At 44.9% G+C, this 20,770-nt stretch overlaps 2 protein-coding genes across 4 annotated transcripts in view; both read right to left on the bottom strand.

Moving 5' to 3' along the window:
• LOC143764511 (prostaglandin reductase 1-like) overlaps positions 1–12,053 on the bottom strand; it is a 162,876-nt gene extending 150,823 nt beyond the window's left edge. Inside the window, exons 1-2 of one of the 3 annotated variants that reach the window (XM_077250146.1) lie at positions 11,929–12,053; positions 8,404–8,519 (exon numbers count right to left, since the gene is read on the bottom strand). In XM_077250146.1, the coding sequence (XP_077106261.1) occupies positions 8,404–8,509 (106 nt within the window). In that variant the 5' untranslated portion in view covers positions 8,510–8,519; positions 11,929–12,053. Of the gene's footprint in view, positions 1–8,403; positions 8,520–11,928 lie in introns of those variants that run through there. The other 2 variants (XM_077250139.1, XM_077250155.1) reach the window with 2 other exon arrangements.
• LOC143764528 (prostaglandin reductase 1-like) overlaps positions 1–20,770 on the bottom strand; it is a 374,831-nt gene that overhangs the window by 150,823 nt on the left and 203,238 nt on the right. The window lies entirely within an intron of this gene.

The following is a 20,770-nucleotide window of genomic DNA, read 5'->3' as shown; positions in this document are numbered from 1 at the left end:
CAGAATATAATGCAGCCACCCCAGAGTATAATGCAGCCACCCCATAGAGTATAATGCAGCCCCCTTCATAGTTTAATGCAGCCCCCCATAGAGTATGATGTAATCACCCCTCAAAGAATATAAATATAATACAGCCCCCCATAGAATAATGTATACCCGAATAGAATAGAATACAGCCCACCTCCCAACAGAATATAATGCAGCCCCATCAAAGAGTATGATGCAATCATCCCTCATAAAATCTAATACAGCCCCCCATAGAATATAATACAGCCCACCTCCTCATAATATATAATGTAGCCCCCATAAAATATAATGCAGCCCCCCATAGTATATAACACATCCTCCCCCATAGAATATAATATACCCCCATAGTACATAACACAGCCTCCCCCATAGAATATAATATACCTCCACAATAGTATATAACACAGCCACATAGTATATAACACAGCCTCCCCCATAGAATATAATATACCCCCATAGTATATAGCAAAGCCTGCATAGTATATAGCACAACCCGCATAGTATATAGCACAACCCGCATAGCAGATAACACAGCCCACGTAGTAGTATACAGAACAGCCCACACAGTAGTATACAGCACAGCCCACATAGTAGTATAAAGCACAGCGCACACAGTAGTATACAGCACAGCCCACGTAGCAATGTACAGCACAGCCCACGTAGCAGTATACAGCACAGCCCACTTAGCAGTATACAGCACAGCCCATGGAGCAGTACACAGCATAGCCCACTTAGCAGTATACAGCACAGACCACATAGTAGTGTAAAGCGCAGCCAACTTAGCAGTATACAGCATAGCCCACGTAGTAGTATACAGCACAGCCAACATCTCTCCTCCCCCCCGAGAATGGTCCCACAGTCCATTAAAAAAAAACACTCTTCACCTCTCCTCGTGCCCGCATTGCTTCCTGCTCCTGTCTCGGCGGCTGCCTCTGCATTGCCTGTCACACAGTGAGTGTGCGCACACCCGCAGTGTCAGAGGTGGAGCGTGGAATGATGGGAGAGTAGGCGTCAGCAGATGCTCTCTCCTCCATCATTGCATTCAACTGTATCGGCGTCATAGACGCAGGTATAGTTGAATGCGGTGGCGGCTCTGGTGGGGGGGGGGTGAGTCGGTGTGTAGTGGCCATGTACCGACTGGGGCTGAAATTCAGCCCTGGCATTTGAAATCACACAGGCCCATGTTGTCCCCGTCCCCATGAACCAGATGGGATATATCACTAATATTATTCTGGATGGAGGAAAGGAAGATTTACTACAAGACCAATATTTCTAATGATACCAGTGGCCGGCTGGGGTAACTTTGTGCTCCATCACAACTCTTAACAGTATGGGTATCTGGAGAACACCAATTCTGTTAACAATGTAGCAGACAAGGCAGCCCACAACCAGACAGGCCCTTCTGGCATTTGCCAGATGGCCAGTCCCGCCCTGAGCAGAGATAAATGACAGCTGTAACAGAAATACCACACTGGCAAATCTGTGACCTTTCAAATTTTTTTTGGCCCTAAATAGCGCTGTATAGAATTTGAGTATCACACAGCCACAAAGTAAGTACACCGGCCTCCAATGGCAAAACTTGGAGCAAAGATATGACGGCTGTAACAGAAATACCACACTGGCAAATCTGTGGCCTTTCACATTTTTTTGGCCCTAAATAGCGCTGTATAGAATTTGAGTATCACACAGCCAAAAAACTAAGTACACCGGCCTCCAATGACCAAACTTGGAGCCCAGAGATATATGAGGTCCTTTTCGGTGAATTTAAAACACCCCCCAAAAAAAGGGACACAAGGGTAGCACACACAACTATGCTACGTATGCCTGACAAACTATCACTTTTCAACAGGCCTCAGTCTGACAGAACAGACTGTATACTTTTTTTTTTGGGGGGGGGGTGGAATTTCTGGAAAAAAAAAAGGTATATAGACAGTAAATAAGCTGCAGCAGCAGGCAGTTATGGAGCTTTTGGAGGTATGCAGTGGGAGCAATGGACGCACATACAGTGCCTGCAGGCCTTGCACTGATGTGGATATGCTGTGCCCTGCCTGCCTAGCGCTGCAATATCGGGACCCAGGAATTAGCCCTAAAAAGGACTGTTGGTTTCCTAGGAGTTGTGGATGTAAGAGTTGCAGACCTACACTACCTCTAAAAACCACGATTCTGACCCTATCTCGGCAGCAGCTCTCCCTACTCTCGCTGAAACAGGAACAGAATGCGGCGAGCAGGGCGGCGCCTGGTCTCATACTCGGGATGATGCTGTACGGCCCAGCCAATCACTGCACGACCACAACAAAGATGGCTGCGGCATTTCATGGCCTGGCAGACAATCCCTGCACCGTGATTGGGTCTCTAAAGTCTGCCAAAAACGCGGGGTGGAGACTGCAGTTACCGCTGAATAATCCCGGAAATGCTCACTGTTCGTTGAGTACCCAGAGTACCCCGATACTCGGGCGAGTAACGAATAGTGGCGAGCACTATTGCTCGCCACTTGCTCACCTCTAATACTGAAGTAAAAAAGTCACCAAAAACTCAATGTCTGCCCGTGTCCTTAGTCACATGTTCCTATGGTTCTAGGAGTACAATTATAGGCATTTTAAGTTTTTTCAATTTTATAGACAAAAACATCATGTCTATGCAAAGTCTCAATATTTACAGTGTTGATACTTATTTTTGAAGACTTCTGCAATTCTCCCTAAGATGCTGGATATCAACTTCTGGCCAAATCCTGACTGATGACAATCCGTTCTTGTATAATCAGTGCATGGCATCCATCCCAATGTATTTTTGTTTGTCCTCCGGTTTTTTGAGGGTTGACCACAGATTCTCAATGGGTCACTGTGTGCACTGGGTCAATATTGCCTTTTGACATAGTGCTCTATTGTGCTAGAAAACGCATTGTTCATCACCAAATAATTGATCCAGGACCATTGCGTGAAGTTGCTTTTGAAGGATGTAGATTATTTATTCATGGCAGAATTCTTAGGCAAAATTATCAGTAAGCCCACTCCTTTGGATGAAAAGCAACTACACACATGAATGGTTTCAAGATGCTTTAATGTTAGCATGATACAGGACTCATGGTAGCACTCACTTTTTATTTCCTGAAAATCATTCTTCGATATGTCCCAAACAGTCTGAAGAGTGCTGATGGAAGACAGAGACGGCTGTCAGTCAGTCCCGGAGGCGCGGTTACAGCTGCCGCTCACCATGTACTGAGTGGACACTGAAGCTGCATCGGTTGTGCCTCTATGAGTGAAAGGTCCAGTAGCTGGGCTTTCACTGCTAAGGCCTTATTGCTTTAGAACGCTATTAACTGGCAGATTAAACCCATATCTGTGGATTAATAACATTTGGGAAGTGACAGGTTCCCTTTAAGTTCTGAAATTGTATCTAGTCCTGCACCTTTATGCTCATCAAATACTCAGGGAAGTTGATTAACCCCTTTACCCCCAAGGGTAGTTTGCATGTTAATGACCAGGCCAATTTTTACAATTCTGACCACTGTCCCTTTATGAGGGCATAACTCTGGAACGCTTCAACGGATCCCAGAGATTCTGATGCTGTTTTCTCGTGACATATTGTACTTCATGATAGTTGTAAAATTTCTTTGATATGTTTATTTGTGAAAAAGTGGAAATTTGGCAAAAATTTTGAAAATTTCACAATTTTCCAAATTTTAATTTTCATGCCCTTAAATCACAGAGATACTGTATGTCACACAAAATACTTAATAAGTAACATTTCCCACATATATACTTTACATCAGCACAATCTTGGAACCAATTTCTTTTTTTTTTTTAGGAAGTTATTAGGGTTAAAAGTTGACCAGCGATTTTTCATTTTTATAACACTTTTTTTTAGGGACCACATCACATTTAAAGTCACTTTGAGGGGTCTACATGATAGAAAATACCCAAGTGACACCATTCTAAAAACTGCACCCCACAAGATGTTCAAAACCACATTCAAGCTGTTTATTAATCCTTCACGTGCTTCACAGGAATTTTTGGAATGTTTAAAAAAATGAACGTTTAATTTTTTTTTTTTTTATTTAATTCAGATCCAATTTGTTTTATTTTATCAAGGGTAACAGGAGAACTTGGAACACAAAAGTTGTTGTAAAGGATGTCCTGAGTATGACGATACCCCATATGTGGGGGTAAACCACTGTTTGGGCGCATGGCAGAGCTCGGAAGGGAAGGAGCGCCATTTGACTTTTCAATGGAAAATTGGCTGGAATTGAGATAGGACGCCATGTCGCGTTTGGAGAGCCCCTGATGTGCCTAAACATTAGAAACCCCCCACAACTGACACCATTTTGGAAAGTAGACCCTGTAAGGAACTTATCTAGATGTGTGGTGAGCACTTTGAACTCCCAAGTGCTTCACAGAAGTTTATAATGTAGAGCCGTAAAAATAAAAAATCAAACAGTATTTTTTTCACAAAAATGATATTTTCGCCCCCAATTTTTTATTTTCCCAAGGGTAACAGGAGAAATTGGACCCGAAAAGTTGTTTCGCAATTTGTACTGAGTACGCCAATACCCTACACGTGGGGGTAAATCACTGTTTGGGCGCATGACAGAGCTCGGAAGGGAAGGAGCGCCTCTTGACTTTGCAATGCAAAATTGGCTAGAATTGAGATAGGACGCCATGTTGTGTTTGGAGAGCCCTTGATGTGCCTAAACAGTGGAAACCCCCGACAAGTGACACTATTTTGGAAAGTATACCCCCAAAGGAACTAATCTAGATGTGTGGTGAGCACTTTAAACCCCCAAGTGCTTCACAGAAGTTTATAATGTAGAGCTGTAAAAATAAAAAATCATATTTTTTAAAAAAAATGATATTTTCGCCACCAATTTTTTTTTTCCCAAGGGTAACAGGAGAAATTGGACCCTAAAAGTTGTTTTCCAATTTGTCCTGAGTAAGCTGATATCCCATATGTTGGAGAAAACTACTGATTGGGCACACGTCGGGGCTCGGAAGGGAAGTAGTGGCGTTTTGGAATGCAAACTTTGATGAAATGGTCTGTGAGCGTCATGTTGCATTTGCAGAGCCAATAATGTGCCTAAACAGTACAAAACCCCCACAAGTGACCCCATATTGGAAACTAGACCCCCAAGGATCTTATCTAGATGTGTTGTGAAAACTTAGAACCCCCCAAATGTTTCACTACAGTTTATAACGCAGAGCCGTGAAAATAAAAAATCATTTTTTTCCCACAAAAATGATTTAAAGCCCCCAAATGTTTGTTTTCACAAGGGTAACAGGAGAAATTGGACTGCAAAAGTTGTTGTCCAATTTTTCCTGAGTACGCAGATACCCCATGTGTGGGGGTAAACCACTGTTTGTGCGCATGGCAGAGCTCGGAAAGGAAAGAACAGTTTTACTTTTTCAGCGCAGAATTGGCTGCAATTGAGATCAGATGCCATGACTAGTGTTGAGCGATACCTTCCGATATGCAAAGGTATCGGTATCGGATTGGATCGGCCGATATCCAAAAAATATCGGATATCGCCGATACCAATACCCGATACCAATGCATATCAATGGGACACAAAATATCGGAATGGTTCCCAGGGTCTGAAGGAGAGGAAACTCTCCTTCAGGCCCTGGGATCCATATTCATGTATAAAATAAAGAATAAAAATAAAAAATATTGATATACTCACCCTTCCGACGGCCCCGTTCTCACCGGTCCAAGCGTCTGCCTCCGTTCCTAAGAATGCAGAGTGAAGGACCTTCGATGACGTCGCGGCTTGTGATTGGTCGCGTGACCGCTCATGTGACCGCTCACGCGACCAATCACAAGCCGCGACGTCATCGAAGGTCCTTCACGCTCTGCAATTCTTAGGAACGGAGGCAGACTCTTGCAGCGGTGACAGCCAGGCTTCTAGGAGGGGTGAGTGTATCAATATTTTTTATTTTTATTATTTATTTTTTACATGAATATGGATCCCAGGGCCTGAAGGATAGTCTCCTCTCCTCCAGACCCTGGGAACCATACGCACCGCACACTTCCGATTCCGATTTCTGATATCACAAAAATATCGGAACTCGGTATCGGAATTCCGATACAGCAAATATCGGCCGCTACCCGATATTTGCAGTATCGGAATGCTCAACACTAGCCATGACGCATTTGGAGAGCCCCTGATGTGCCTAAGCAGTGGAAATCCCCCAAATCTATTTCCAACCCTAACCCCAACACACCCCTAACCCTAATCCCATACCTAACCATAACCCTAACCACACCCCTAACTCGAACACACCCCTAACTCTAATCACAACCCCAACCCTAACAATAACCAAAATGGGAAAATGGAAATAGATTTTTTTATTTTATCATTTTTCCCTAGCTAAGGCGGTGATAAAGGGGGGTTTGATTTACTATTTATAGTGGATTTTTATAGCGGATTTTTATGTTTGGCAGCCGTCACACACTAAAAGACGCTTTTTATTGCAAAAAATAGTTTTTGCATCACCACGTTATGAGAGCTATAATTTATCCATATTTTGGCCCACAGAGTCATGTGAGGTCTTGTTTTTTGCGAGACGAGTTGACGTTTTATTGGTACCATTTTCGGGCACATGAAATTTTTTGATCACTTTTTATTCTGATTTTTGTGAGGCAGAATGAACAAAAAACAGCAATTCATGAATTTCTTTTGAGGGGGCGTTTATACCGTTCCGTGTGTGGTAAAATTGATAAAGCAGTTTTATTCTTTGGATCAGTATGATGACAGCGATACCTCATTTATATCTTTTTTTATGTTTTGGTGCTTTTATACAAGAAAAACTATTTTATATAAAAAATAATTATTTTTGCATCGCTTTATTCTGAGAGCCATAACTTTTTTATTTTTCTGGTAATGGAGCTATATTGTGGCTTGTTTTTGCAGGACAAGTTGACGTTTTCAGCGGTACCACTTTTATTTATATCCAATTTTTTATTGCGTGTTATTCCAGTTTATGTTTGGCGGTATGATGATAAAGCATTGTTTTTTACCTTGTTTTTTTTTTTAATGGTTCTTTAAAGAGGTTAACTATTGGGACAGTTTTATAGGTCGGGTCGTTACGGATGCGGTGATACTAAATATGTGTACTTTAATTGCTTAGATGTTTTATTAATTCAAAAATTTATTTATTGATAGAATAAATATTGATTTTTTATTATTTTTATAATTTTTTAAAATATTTTTACAACTATTACATTTTTTTTAAATTCATTCTAACTTTCACACTGTGTCCCACTATGGGACACTCATTTTATGCAGGATGATCGCTTATATGGCATGCAGATCTGCATGCTATAGTAGCTGTCTGTGCTGCACTCTGTGCACACTGACCTCAGAGACTTCCTGACATGCACTGCGCATGACAGCAAGTCTCTCAGCTCTGGTAGCCCGGATGTCATCATGACGATATCGGGTTACCATGGGAGCGATCGGGACCCCATGTTATGCCGCGGGGTCTCCGAACCAAAGGCAGAGGTGCTGTCAGCCTCTCTGCCGGCTCCAGAACGCTGCGATCATGTTTGATCGCGGTGTTCTGGGGGTTAAAGTGCCGGGAGGGATCCGTGACCGCTCCTGGCACTTAGGCCCGGGTGTCAGCTGTGAGAATCAGCTTATACCCAGGAGCATGACTGATCGCATTGTACGTACTATTTAGTCCATGGTGATTAAGTCCCAGGTCACATGGACGGAATAGTACGTCCTATGCCAAAAAGGGGTTAAATAGTAATGAAGGATATCTTGAAGGACAGCAAGAAGAGATCAGAAACCCTGATGAGTTAATACGGAAGAATATCTAAAGCACTATATACAACTTTTTTTGAGAAAACCAACATTTCTCTTTGTATTATTAGTAAAACTAATAAAAGAGGTTATCGACTATTTTAACCAATGTTAAACCTATCCATTGGATAATCACCAATGTCTGATAGGTGGGAGTGCAACAGCTGTTCTCAGTGTTGGCAGCAGCCGAAACTGACCAGTTACAGTGCTGCGCAGCACATCTCCGTCTACTGTGTAGTGGCTGTGGTTTGGTGCTGCACATTTACCCCCTATTCAAGTCAATAGGAGGCAGATGTGCAGTACCCAGCCATGGACACTATACTGTCAGCTGTGCAGCTCTCTAACTGAGCAGTTCCGTCCGACAACACACTGGGAGCAGTTGGTTGGCGGGGGTGCCGGGTGACGCACCCCCACCGATTAGACATTGATTGCCTATCCTGAGGATAAGTCATCAGTATTAAAGTAGTGAACAAGCTCTTTAAATATCTTCTCTTCTTCAAAGTTAGCTATTTCCCAGCTTTAACTAAGCTGGGAAATAGCTAATACACATGATATGTTGTTTCAAATATGAACCTTACCTCCATCTTTAAGTGGGGGCAACTCCTTTTCGATTAATTTGAAGTCCTCCACTTTAGGAACACCTTCAAAGTGTCTCACCATAGTCCATGATTTTGACACAACCATTTTAGATGCTAAACAGACATAAGCAGAGAATTAGCTGGAGTATGAAAGGTGAAGTTTCCCTTTAATAGCTCTTATAATTACAGTATATAAAGTGTATATATATATATATATATATATATATATATATATATATATATATATATATATATATATATATATATATACAGTGCCTACAAGTAGTATTCAACCCCCTGCAGATTTAGCAGGTTTACACATTTGGAATTAACTTGGCATTGTGACATTTGGACTGTAGATCAGCCTGGGAGTGTGAAATGCACTGCAGCAAAAAAGAATGTTATTTCTTTGTTTATTTTTTTTTTAAATTGTGAAAAGTTTTTTCAGAGGGTCATTTATTATTCAACCCCTCAACTCCCCAGAATTCTGTTTGGTTCCCCTAAAGTATTAAGAAGTAGTTCAGGCACAAAGAACAATGAGCTTCACATGTTTGGATTAATTATCTCTTTTTCCAGCCTTTTCTGACTATTTAAGACCCTCCCCAAACTTGTGAACAGCACTCAAACATGGTCAACATGGGAAAGACAAAGGAGCATTCCAATGCCATCAGAGACAAGATCGTGGAGGGTCACAAGGCTGGCATGGGGTACAAAACCCTTTCCAAGGAGTTGGGCCTACCTGTCTCCACTGTTGGGAGCATCATCCGGAAGTGGAAGGCTTATGGAACTACTGTTAGCCTTCCACGGCTTGGACAGCCTTTGAAAGTTTCCTCCCGTGCCAAGGCCAGGCTTGTCCGAAGAGTCAAGGCTAACCAAAGGACAACAAGGAAGGAGCTCCGGGAAGATCTCATGGCAGTGGGGACATTGGTTTCAGTCAATACCATAAGTAACGTACTCCACCGCAATGGTCTCCGTTCCAGACGAGCCCGTAAGGTACCTTTACTTTGAAAGCGTCATGTCAAGGCTCGTCTACAGTTTGCTCATGATCACTTGGAGGACTCTGAGACTGACTGGTTCAAGGTTCTCTGGTCTGATGAGACCAAGATCGAGATCTTTGGTGCCAACCACACACGTGACGTTTGGAGACTGGATGGCACTGCATACGACCCCAAGAATACCATCCCCCCAGTCAAGCATGGTGGTGGCAGCATCATGCTGTGGGGCTGTTTCTCAGCCAAGGGGCCTGGCCATCTGGTTCGCATCCATGGGAAGATGGATAGCACGGCCTACCTGGAGATTTTGGCCAAGAACCTCCACTCCTCCATCAAGGATCTTAAGATGGGTCGTCAATTCATCTTCCAACAAGACAACGACCCAAAGCACACAGCCAAGAAAACCAAGGCCTGGTTCAAGAGGCAAAAAATCAAGGTGTTGCAGTGGCCTAGTCAGTCTCCTGACCTTAACCCAATTGAAAACTTGTGGAAGGAGCTCAAGATTAAAGTCCACATGAGACACCCAAAGAACCTAGATAACTTGGAGAAGATCTGCATGGAGGAGTGGGCCAAGATAACTTCAGAGACCTGTGCCGGCCTGATCAGGTCTTATAAAAGACGATTATTAGCTGTTATTGCAGTTCCGGTTACACCGCGGTCCCTGCAGCACGGCACCGACCATTACGGAGGTTACAGCGCTATTACCCCTGCGTATGCTTCGCCTCTCCCCAGCGCTTATTTCCCATATCTCCAGGCACTCCAAGGCGTCCGTTGCCTCCTGGACCTCCTCTGAAATTGGCACCGTAGTGGGCCCACACATGTATCTTGTGTTTTCCAGTATTCAAACAAACCTTTCTGATGAAGGTCTTATGATTAGACCGAAAACATTTAAACTTTGAACTGGATGCACTGAATAAACGAATTTCCTTTTCTTGCAAAAAGATCTCCTGAGTGCCAAGTAATTTATTGCTGCTATCCAAATATGTTGGCCTACATCCAATACACCTGTAAGGCTCTTTGTACAGTGTAACATATCTATTATTATATATTTCATGCCAAGGGCAAATCACATCCTGATCAAGAATGTCTTTTCCACAGTAAGTTGTGTTGACAAGTGGCATCTGACACTACACTTGGCACTACATACACCAAATCACAGCCCTGTGCAAGGAGCATTATAACATATGAAGTTATACTCAATAGATGTGCAGAAGATTAACTGAAATATTAAAACATCCTACATGAATAATATCCTACACCTACATCATCATTCATATATTACATCATTAACAGATGGCAATCCATGATGCAGCTAATATAGAGGATGCATTAAGGCAGGCATGTCAAACACGCGTCCCGCGGGCTGCATGCGGCCCTTTACAGGCATATCTGCGGCCCGCATAAAAGTCTCAAACTTTGTCCGCCCCCACAGACAGACAGACCAGTGAGATAATCCCCCCCGTGCTGCTGCGCTACTAGTACCCGTCCGCCGGGCGCCGGCCTGGTTCGCTTGCTTGTTGTGACTAGTGAGAGTGACAACAAGAGGAGTCCTGTCCCTGCGTGCGCCCTGGGCCCTGACAACCGCTGAGAGGCACTGACCGCCGCTGGCACTTCCGCATCAGGGAAGCGCCAGCAGCGGCTGACGTCACTGAGCGTGTGACAGGCTGCTTCAGTTCATTCGTCGTCACTCACGGTCGTTGCGCCGCAGCGCCGGTGAGTCGTCGTCACTGTCTCACTCGCACTCGCTGTGTGTTCAGTTTGTGGTTGGAGAGTCCAGGTGACGTCGTCGGTGCCGGTGGTAAGTGGCGTGCTCCAGACCGCGGCCACGGGGACCGGGTGGAGCTGAAGTCTGACTCTGAAACCTGCCTGCTGCATAGGGGGAGGGTGTGTAGAACTGGAGGAGCAGATCCTTGTACTATGGGGGATGTCTGTGTCAGACTGGAGGAGCAGATCCTCTTGTATTATGGGGGTCCCTATATTTCTGGAGATGGAAGTACCAGGATCTGATCCTCCACCTCCAGAAATATACGGACCCCCATAATACAAGAGGATCTGCTCCTCCAGTCTGACACAGACACCCCCATACAAAATCTTCTCAGAGAACAAGGCTGAATGATCACCACTTATCATCTTTGATCAAAGTAGGCACTGCGTTGTCATTTCAGCCTGATATACCAACAATTGTTAGCACAAAGAGGTGTCAAGCCTCAGGACAAAACACTAATGATTGAAAAAAATGATAGCAAATAAATGTTTAGTTTTTAATTGCTGTATTTTTGTTAAATATATTAGTTGCTGTTGCGCACTGCAAATATATGTTGCTGTTACATATTACTGCTTCATATCTTGTTTTCATGACTGCTGTTACAATACGTGTGTGACATTAGCTGCTGTGTGCGGCCCTCGCCACAACCTCTTGTTACTCATGTGGCCCTCGGGGTACCCTGAGTTTGACATGCCTGCATTAAGGTTCTTATACTATATAGTATTTCTAAGACATATTTTACTACCTAAGATAATAGGTGACTTCCCTGGATAGCGAGATTTCGGGATCCTGCGGAATGTCCACAGATTCCAATATTGACTAGTCTGAAAACTATTTCTGTATGCACAGGAACAAACTTTGCACTTGGTCTTGACTCTCCTCCCCCTCCTTTTCTTACAACTAGCTGTATTGTATAGAATCATAATAAGGTGGAGGGGCGGAGAAGGGATTTTTGAAAAAACGCTTAACTCTTTGAGTCATGGGTAAGATAAAATAGTGTGAATAGTTTTAAATCGCTGACAATGTCCTGTGCAGATGAAGGTTGTATAAAATGTAAATAGTAATATAATATATACAGTATATAATATTTGCTAATGCATTTACTATTAGATGTAACGGTAGATATATTAGTTAATATTCAACTTCCGTGCAGTTATATACAATGAACTCTGAGCACCGGGACTATGAATGCAGAGGCTCATTCTTACCTGACAGGTCGTGCCTCTAACCTTGAAAGTGAACATTGTTAGAGAGATATTATCTAAAGCCTAGCGAAATGATTTATGTTAAATCATAGTAAAACAATATACTCATATTACATAACCTTTATATTCTAAATCATTATGAAAAATATGTGCTTATTCTAATATCTGGGAAAAAGTAAGGAAAAATAAGACATTTTTCATAGAAGTGAATCATCCAGCTGGTGATTTACAAACGTTAAAAAAAAAATCAGTTAGGCTGAATTTACATGTCATGCTGCCCTAGACGCAATGTCTAAGTACACTAGTGGTCCTTTTCTACCCACGATTTGCCCCTTTTTGAACAGTCGTGTTCTATACGAGGCAGCATCTGCCAGACTCCTCTAGCGGTGGCTTATCCGATTTCAGACTGTTGATCCTTTTGCTCTTCTTGAAATTTGATGGATACTTACTGTATTATGGACAGTCGACAGTACCCCTGTTGTGAATTTGGTTTCTGGGCTCCCCCGGTGGTTTCTGGTGGTACTGCACTTGTGTGCTTCATCTCCTCTGTTCACCTGTTTCCATCAGGATGTGGGAGTTTTCTATTTAACCTTGCTCCTCAGTCATTTCTATGCCGGCCAACAATGTTACCAGAAGCCTTTCTGTTGCATGTTCCTGCTCCTAGACTACTATCAGCTAAGTTGGACTTGTAGTCCTAAGTTTGTTTTGCATTTTTGTTCCAGTTCTCTGTGATTGATTATTTCTGAGGCTGTAAGCTCTTGTGAGCTGAAATTGCCACTCTGGTGTCATGAGTTGATATTAGAGTCTTAAAGTAATTTCAGGATGGTGTTTTGAAAGGGTTTTCAGCTGACTGTGAAGTTCCCTTTTCTGTCTTCCTACTATCTAGTAAGCGGACCTCAATTTGCTAAACCTATCTTCATACTTCGTATGTCAATTTCCTCTGAAATCACCGACAATATATGTCGGGGCTACTGTCTGCCTTTTGGGGAAAATTTCTCTAGAGGTAAGCCAGGTCTGTATTTTCCTCTGCTAGGGTCAGTCAGTTCTCCGGCTGGCGCTGGGCGTCTAGGGATAAAACGTAGGCACGCTACCCGGCCACTGTTAGTTGTGCGGTAGGTTTAGCTCACAGTCAGCTCGAGTTCCCATCTTCCAAGAGCAAGTCCTTTTTGTATGCTTTACTATGTTCTCTTGCCATTGAGAACCATGACAGTTTGGCCGGCCACAAGAATTTAATTTATCTTGAGTCCGCCAGGCGCCTGAATCCTAGACAGGCGCACTGGTCGTTATTTTTCTCTCGATTTAATTTTGTGGTTTCTTACCTACCGGGTTCTAAAAATGTGAAGGCGGATGCCCTTTCTAGGAGTTTTGAGCCTGATTCCCCTGGTAATTCTGAACCTACAGGTATCCTTAAGGATGGAGTGATATTATCTGCTGTTTCCCCAGATTTGCGACGGGTCTTGCAGGAGTTTCAGGCGGATAGACCTGATCGTTGCCCGCCTGGTAGATTGTTTGTTCCTGATGATTGGACCAGTAGAGTCATCTCGGAGGTCCATTCTTCTGCGTTAGCAGGTCATCCTGGAATCTTTGGTACCAGGGATTTGGTGGCTAGGTCCTTCTGGTGGCCTTCCCTGTCACGAGATGTGCGAGGTTTTGTGCAGTCTTGTGATGTTTGTGCTCGGGCCAAGCCTTGTTGTTCTCGGGCTAGTGGATTGTTGTTATCCTTGCCTATTCCGAAGAGGCCTTGGACTCACATCTCCATGGATTTTATTTCTGATCTCCCTGTTTCTCAGAAGATGTCTGTCATCTGGGTGGTGTGTGACCGTTTCTCTAAGATGGTCCATTTGGTTCCCTTGCCTAAATTGCCTTCCTCATCCGAGCTGGTTCCTCTGTTTTTTCAAAATGTGGTGCGCTTGCATGGTATTCCGGAGAATATCGTTTCTGACAGGGGAACCCAATTCGTGTCTAGATTTTGGCGAGCGTTCTGTGCTAGGATGGGCATTGATTTGTCTTTTTCGTCTGCTTTCCACCCTCAGACTAATGGCCAGACCGAGCGAACTAATCAGACCTTGGAGACTTATTTGAGGTGTTTTGTGTCTGTGGATCAGGATGATTGGGTTGCCTTTTTGCCCTTGGCGGAGTTTGCCCTCAATAATCGGGCTAGTTCTGCCACCTTGGTTTCTCCTTTCTTCTGTAATTCGGGGTTTCATCCTCGTTTCTCTTCCGGTCAGGTGGAGTCTTCGGATTGTCCTGGAGTGGATGCTGTGGTGGAGAGGTTGCATCAGATTTGGGGGCATGTGGTGGACAATTTGAAGTTGTCCCAGGAGAAGACTCAGCATTTTGCCAACCGCCGTCGTCGTGTTGGTCCTCGTCTTTGTGTTGGGGACTTGGTGTGGTTATCTTCTCGTTTTGTCCCTATGAAGGTTTCTTCTCCTAAGTTTAAGCCTCGGTTCATCGGCCCGTACAAGATATTGGAGATTCTTAACCCTGTGTCCTTTCGTTTGGACCTCCCTGCATCTTTTTCTATTCATAATGTCTTCCATCGGTCATTGTTGCGCAGGTATGAGGTACCGGTTGTGCCTTCCGTTGAGCCTCCTGCTCCGGTGTTGGTTGAGGGTGAGTTGGAGTACGTAGTCGAGAAGATCTTGGACTCCCGTGTTTCCAGACGGAGACTTCAGTATCTGGTCAAGTGGAAGGGCTACGGTCAGGAGGATAACTCTTGGGTGACAGCCTCTGATGTTCATGCCTCCGATTTGGTCCGTGCCTTTCATAGGGCTCATCCTGATCGCCCTGGTGGTTCTGGTGAGGGTTCGGTGCCCCCTCCTTGAGGGGGGGTACTGTTGTGAATTTGGTTTCTGGGCTCCCCCGGTGGTTTCTGGTGGTACTGCACTTGTGTGCTTCATCTCCTCTGTTCACCTGTTTCCATCAGGATGTGGGAGTTTTCTATTTAACCTTGCTCCTCAGTCATTTCTATGCCGGCCAACAATGTTACCAGAAGCCTTTCTGTTGCATGTTCCTGCTCCTAGACTACTATCAGCTAAGTTGGACTTGTAGTCCTAAGTTTGTTTTGCATTTTTGTTCCAGTTCTCTGTGATTGATTATTTCTGAGGCTGGAAGCTCTTGTGAGCTGAAATTGCCACTCTGGTGTCATGAGTTGATATTAGAGTCTTAAAGTAATTTCAGGATGGTGTTTTGAAAGGGTTTTCAGCTGACTGTGAAGTTCCCTTTTCTGTCTTCCTACTATCTAGTAAGCGGACCTCAATTTGCTAAACCTATCTTCATACTTCGTATGTCAATTTCCTCTGAAATCACCGACAATATATGTGGGGGCTACTGTCTGCCTTTTGGGGAAAATTTCTCTAGAGGTAAGCCAGGTCTGTATTTTCCTCTGCTAGGGTCAGTCAGTTCTCTGGCTGGTGCTGGGCGTCTAGGGATAAAACGTAGGCACGCTACCCGGCCACTGTTAGTTGTGCGGTAGGTTTAGCTCACAGTCAGCTCGAGTTCCCATCTTCCAAGAGCTAGTCCTTTTTGTATGCTTTACTATGTTCTCTTGCCATTGAGAACCATGACATACCCCACACACATTAGGTTGTCAGCGGAGACAGCCATAATTGGTGGGTTTGGCTTACGTCGTCTAATGTGTATGGGGGACATAAGTGGTTAAACTTTGAGGGGTCCACTCTGTCACCCAATCCTATCATACCGCTGCTGTCGCCTCCTCGCTCGCTCCCGGCCTCTGCTTCTCGTGCGCGCGCGCATACCAGGTTCAGTGCTGCGCGTGTGCACTTCTGATCTTCTGTTGGCGCTCCTCTTCGTCTCCTCTATGGTCCTGGAGGACTAGTACCTGGAAGTTGGTCCTCCTTATTGTCCTCTCTATGGTTCTGGAGGTCTGTTACCCGGAAGTGCTACCCTGCCTTTAGGTATTTAAACTGCTTCCTGCCGTCCCTCTGTGCCTGGTTATCATTTGTTCCTTCAGGTGTTCCTGGCCGCTCTTAGTCTCTGTGAAGTTTGTTTTCCCTCTGACTTTGGGTTTATCCTGTCTTTCCTGTATCCTGCTAGCCTCTGCGTTCCCTCAGTTCCTCCGTCAGTCCCTGTACTGCTGCAGTTTACCCATCAGTCCTGTTTTACCCATCAGTCCTGTTTTACCCATCAGTCCTGTTTCTCTGCAGTACTCACCTATCCTGTGGTCCTACTATCTCCGCCTCTTCTTGGTCTTCTCCTGTCCTGGTCTTCCAGCTTCCGTGGCGATAGTCCCTCACGGGCCTGCCCCTAACTCTCCCTGTATAGGGGCGGTCTATCTGGTCAGCTCGTCCATGAGGGGTTCGTCGTCGCGGTCTAGAGGGTCCACTCTCCATTTTCCCTCTTTGAATCGTCACACTTAAATAGGACTGCACTCGGGTGACATCTGAGTGCAGCCTGATTCTTACAGAATAACAGTATAACCAGGCCATGGACCCCGCTGGTGCCTCTGCCACTCAAAAGGAGTTACTTTTTTTGCGGGAGAACCAGAATAGAATCATGTCCTTTCTCAAGAACACGGAGTCTCGTCTCGCGACGTTACAGTCTACCGACCCTGGTAACGCTACTCAGTTGGCGTCTCTTCAGCAAGAGTTAAGTCAACAACGGGACACTCAGTCCCATATTTTGAATTTTATGGCCTCTGTCAATAATTGACTTCTCTCTCTTCAGACTGCCGCTTCTGCTCCACAGCCCTCGCCCTGTCTTGCCAGGCCACCTCGGTATGGTGGGGATCCTTAATTATGTTGCGGGTTTCTCAACCAGTGTCAACTACAATTTGAATTATCCCCGCTACTGTACCCAACTGACTGAGCTAAGGTGGCTTTTGTGGTGTCCCATTTGGAGGGCGAGGCTTTGGCTTGGGTGAACCCTCTTTGGGAGCGAGATGATCCTGTGGTTTCTCAACTTACTCTCTTTTTAGACACCTTCCACAAGGTGTTTGATGAACCTGGTCGTCTGGTATCGACTACTGAGTCCCTTTTCAACCTTAGTCAGGGACTCTTTCTGTAGCTCAATATGCCATCCGTTTCCAGACGCTGTCCTCTTATTTAGGTTGGAATAATTAATGAGGCTTTGGTGGGAGCATTTTGGCGAGGTTTGTCTTCCCGCATTAAGAATGAGCTGGCAGGGCGGGATACTCCTTCTGCTTTAGATGACCTTATCTCTTTGGTGACTCGCATTGATTTGCGGTTCCAGGAGCATTCTCATGAGGTTGTCAGAGAGAGGAGACCTCCTCGTTTATCCTCCGTTACACGTGGTACTTCTCTTTCCCAAACCACTGCAGTTTCTTCCTCTTCTTCCCCTGAGCCTAAGCAGGTTGATCGCCTCAAGCCTGCCGAACAACGCCGAAGGGAGAGACTTGCACAGCGCTTATGCTTTTATTGTGGCAGCGCTTCTCATCTTCTGCGTTCTTGTCCCCAGAAGCCGGGAAACGCCTCCTCCTAGGTCAGGTAAGAGAGGCCTCCTTAGGTAGCCATGATTCCTCTCCACCTTTGATTTTGCCTGTCATTTTACACATGGGTTCCAGTCGCTTCTCTCTTGAGGCTTATGTAGATTCTGGTGCGGCTGGGAATTTTGTTCAACTTGAGCTGGTCGAGAGGCTTGGGTTGGATTCCTGTCAGATCCTTGGAGGTTCCTAGGCAAACAGCTTCTGTCGACGGTCAGCCTTTGCGGGAGGTCGTTTCTTCTGTCACAGAGGAGATTGACAATCAAATTGGAGCTTTACATCGAAAAAAGTTGGCATTTTATGTTTTACCGTCTTTATCCCATGCATTTCTTTTAGGACTCCCCTGGCTAAGAAACCATGAACCTACTCTGAATTGGCGTACTGGGGACGTCCTATCCTGGGGACAGTTTTGTCAAAACAGATGCCTGCTTCCCGTCAAGCGTGCTAGTCTCCCTCCCTCGGCTCCGGAACTAGCAAATCTACCCGCAGCTTATCACTCTTTTTCAGATGGTTTCAACAAAAAGGAAGCAGAGGTCTTACCTCCGCATCGCCCATACGACTGTCCGATAGATCTTTTATCCGGCTCTACTCCTCCTAGAGGTCGTATTTATCCTCTGTCACCCTCCGAGACTCAAGCCATGTCTGAATACATTCAAGAGAATCTGGCCAGAGGCTTTATACAGAAGTCCTCCTCTCCTGCAGGCGCTGGTTTTTTCTTCGTCAAGAAGAAGGATGGTTCCCTTCGTCCCTGCATTGATTACCGTGGCCTCAATAACATCACCATTAAAAACAAGTATCCACTTCCTCTCATCCCAGAACTTTTTGATCATCTGCATGGAGCACGAATCTTCACTAAACTGGATCTCAGAGGAGCTTACAACTTGATCCGAATTCGTTCGGGAGACGAATGGAAGACTGCGATTAACACCAGAGACGGTCATTATGAGTAGGGTTGAGCGAAACGGATCGGTCATTTTCATAAGTCGCCGACTTTTGGCATAGTCGGGTTTCATGAAACCCGACCCGATCTCAGCGTGGGATCGGCCATGCGGTACACGATCTTCACACCAAAGTCGCGTTTCATATGACGCTTTTAAAGCGCCATTTTTCAGCCAATGAAGGTGCACGCAGAGTGTGGGCAGCGTGATGACATAGGTCCTGGTCCCCACCATCTTAGAGAAGGGCATGGCAGTGATTGGCTTGCTTTCTGCGGCGTCACAGGGGCTATAAAGGGGCGTTCCCGCCGACCGCCATCTTACTGCTGCTGATCTGAGCGTAGGGAGAGGATGCTGTCACTTCGTCAGAAGCAGGGATAGCGTTAGGCAGGGTAAATTGACCCCAAAACCGCTTGTGCTGTAGCGATTTCAACTGTCCAACACCACCTTTTCTTTGCAGGGACAGTGGAGGCTAGATTTCTCTTCATCATGACGTCTGGGGTACACTTGACTCACCAGCGCCTCCGATACTATCCCCTTATTCCCAAATTCTTCTCCATACCGCCCCCACCCTATAGTAACATCAGTTGTAATACCCAAAAAGAATGACATTACACCTGTTTTGGATTAAAAGGCCACAGCAGCCTTTTATTAACAAACAATTACACAATTAAATAAAAAACCCAAACTAGGAAGAGGTGGTCCTCGAAGCCACAAAATTAAGGATTTTCAATGTTCCTATTTTATATATTCCTTTTGGCCTCCAGGCTTAGTCTTGCCCCCAGCCGCAAAGCACCAGCTCGGAGGCAGCTAATGACCAGCCCGGCCAGAACCAACCAATACCAATTCCCCAAAATTATCCATTCCACCGACTGATCGACCACATTTCCTCGTAAACTACTCCGGGGGAGTCCAGGACCAATAGAGATCCCCCCCCTGCAATCCGCCATTGCCCTTTCCACCAACTTCGAGGACCTCCCTCCCCCGCCTTACTTCTATGACAGAAAATTAACACTCACTATTTAACATAAGCATAAATACCGTTAACAAACTTAACAAATCAAATCCCGATTTTGAAAATTAAGGGAGGGTGGGTGGGAGCTTCGCTTGCTGGCAGACAGCAGGTAATTACGTGCTCCAGCCGAATGCTGACTCGTCCTTGGCAGTTTTCTAATAACTGCCCTGCAGTCTCTCAGCCCAAAGCCCCTTCACTCCGCCCCTCTGGGTCCCTCCCCCCTCACCAATTCAAATAACTCCCCTCAGCCCACTTAACCCTGTAACTGCCCATTAACCCCTTGTGGCCCTGATTTTGCATGTGACCCCGTCATGTCGGCCTCCCCTGATGGCCCTAGGGGCCAGTACGGCCTTTCTGCTCTGTAGCTTATAAGGCTCCCTGATAGCTGCGTTGCTGTGTGTACGCCGCTGTGCAAAGCAACTGCTTTTTTCAAAGCACAAATACTGTTGCTCCTTCCTTTCTGCACAGCTATCTTGTTTGTTTGTCCACACTTTTGACTTTTGTGTGCAGCAGTCCTTTTTATTGCTGCCTGCCACACTTTTCTGAGATTACTGTAGGGAGATATTAATTGTAGTATTTTTTTATTTTTTTTGTTATATCTCTTCAAGCCACTTTCTGCCACAGAAAAACTACTGTATAACAGTGTGCCTGATTTCTTCCTAATTCTCCCATAAAACAAAAAAAAAGTGGGAGATTAAGACTGGCAAGTCTGCATTAGTGGCAGTCCTGTGTGTGGCATCTGTTTTTTTTTTTTCTGCCACAGAAAACCTACTGTATAACAGTGTGCCTGATTTCTTCCTAATTCTCCCATAAAACAAAAAAAAAAGTGGGAGATTAAGACTGGCAAATCTGCATTAGTGCCAGTCCTGTGTGTGGCTTCTGTCTTTTTTTTCTGCCACAGAAAACCTACTGTATAACAGTGTGCCTGATTTCTTCCTAATTCTCCCATAAAACAAAAAAAAAAGTGGGAGATTAAGACTGGCAAATCTGCAGT

Source organism: Ranitomeya variabilis, chromosome 1 (genome assembly GCF_051348905.1).
Source record: "Ranitomeya variabilis isolate aRanVar5 chromosome 1, aRanVar5.hap1, whole genome shotgun sequence".
Lineage (NCBI taxonomy): Eukaryota > Metazoa > Chordata > Amphibia > Anura > Dendrobatidae > Ranitomeya > Ranitomeya variabilis.
This window is presented reverse-complemented; position numbering and strand designations above follow the sequence as displayed.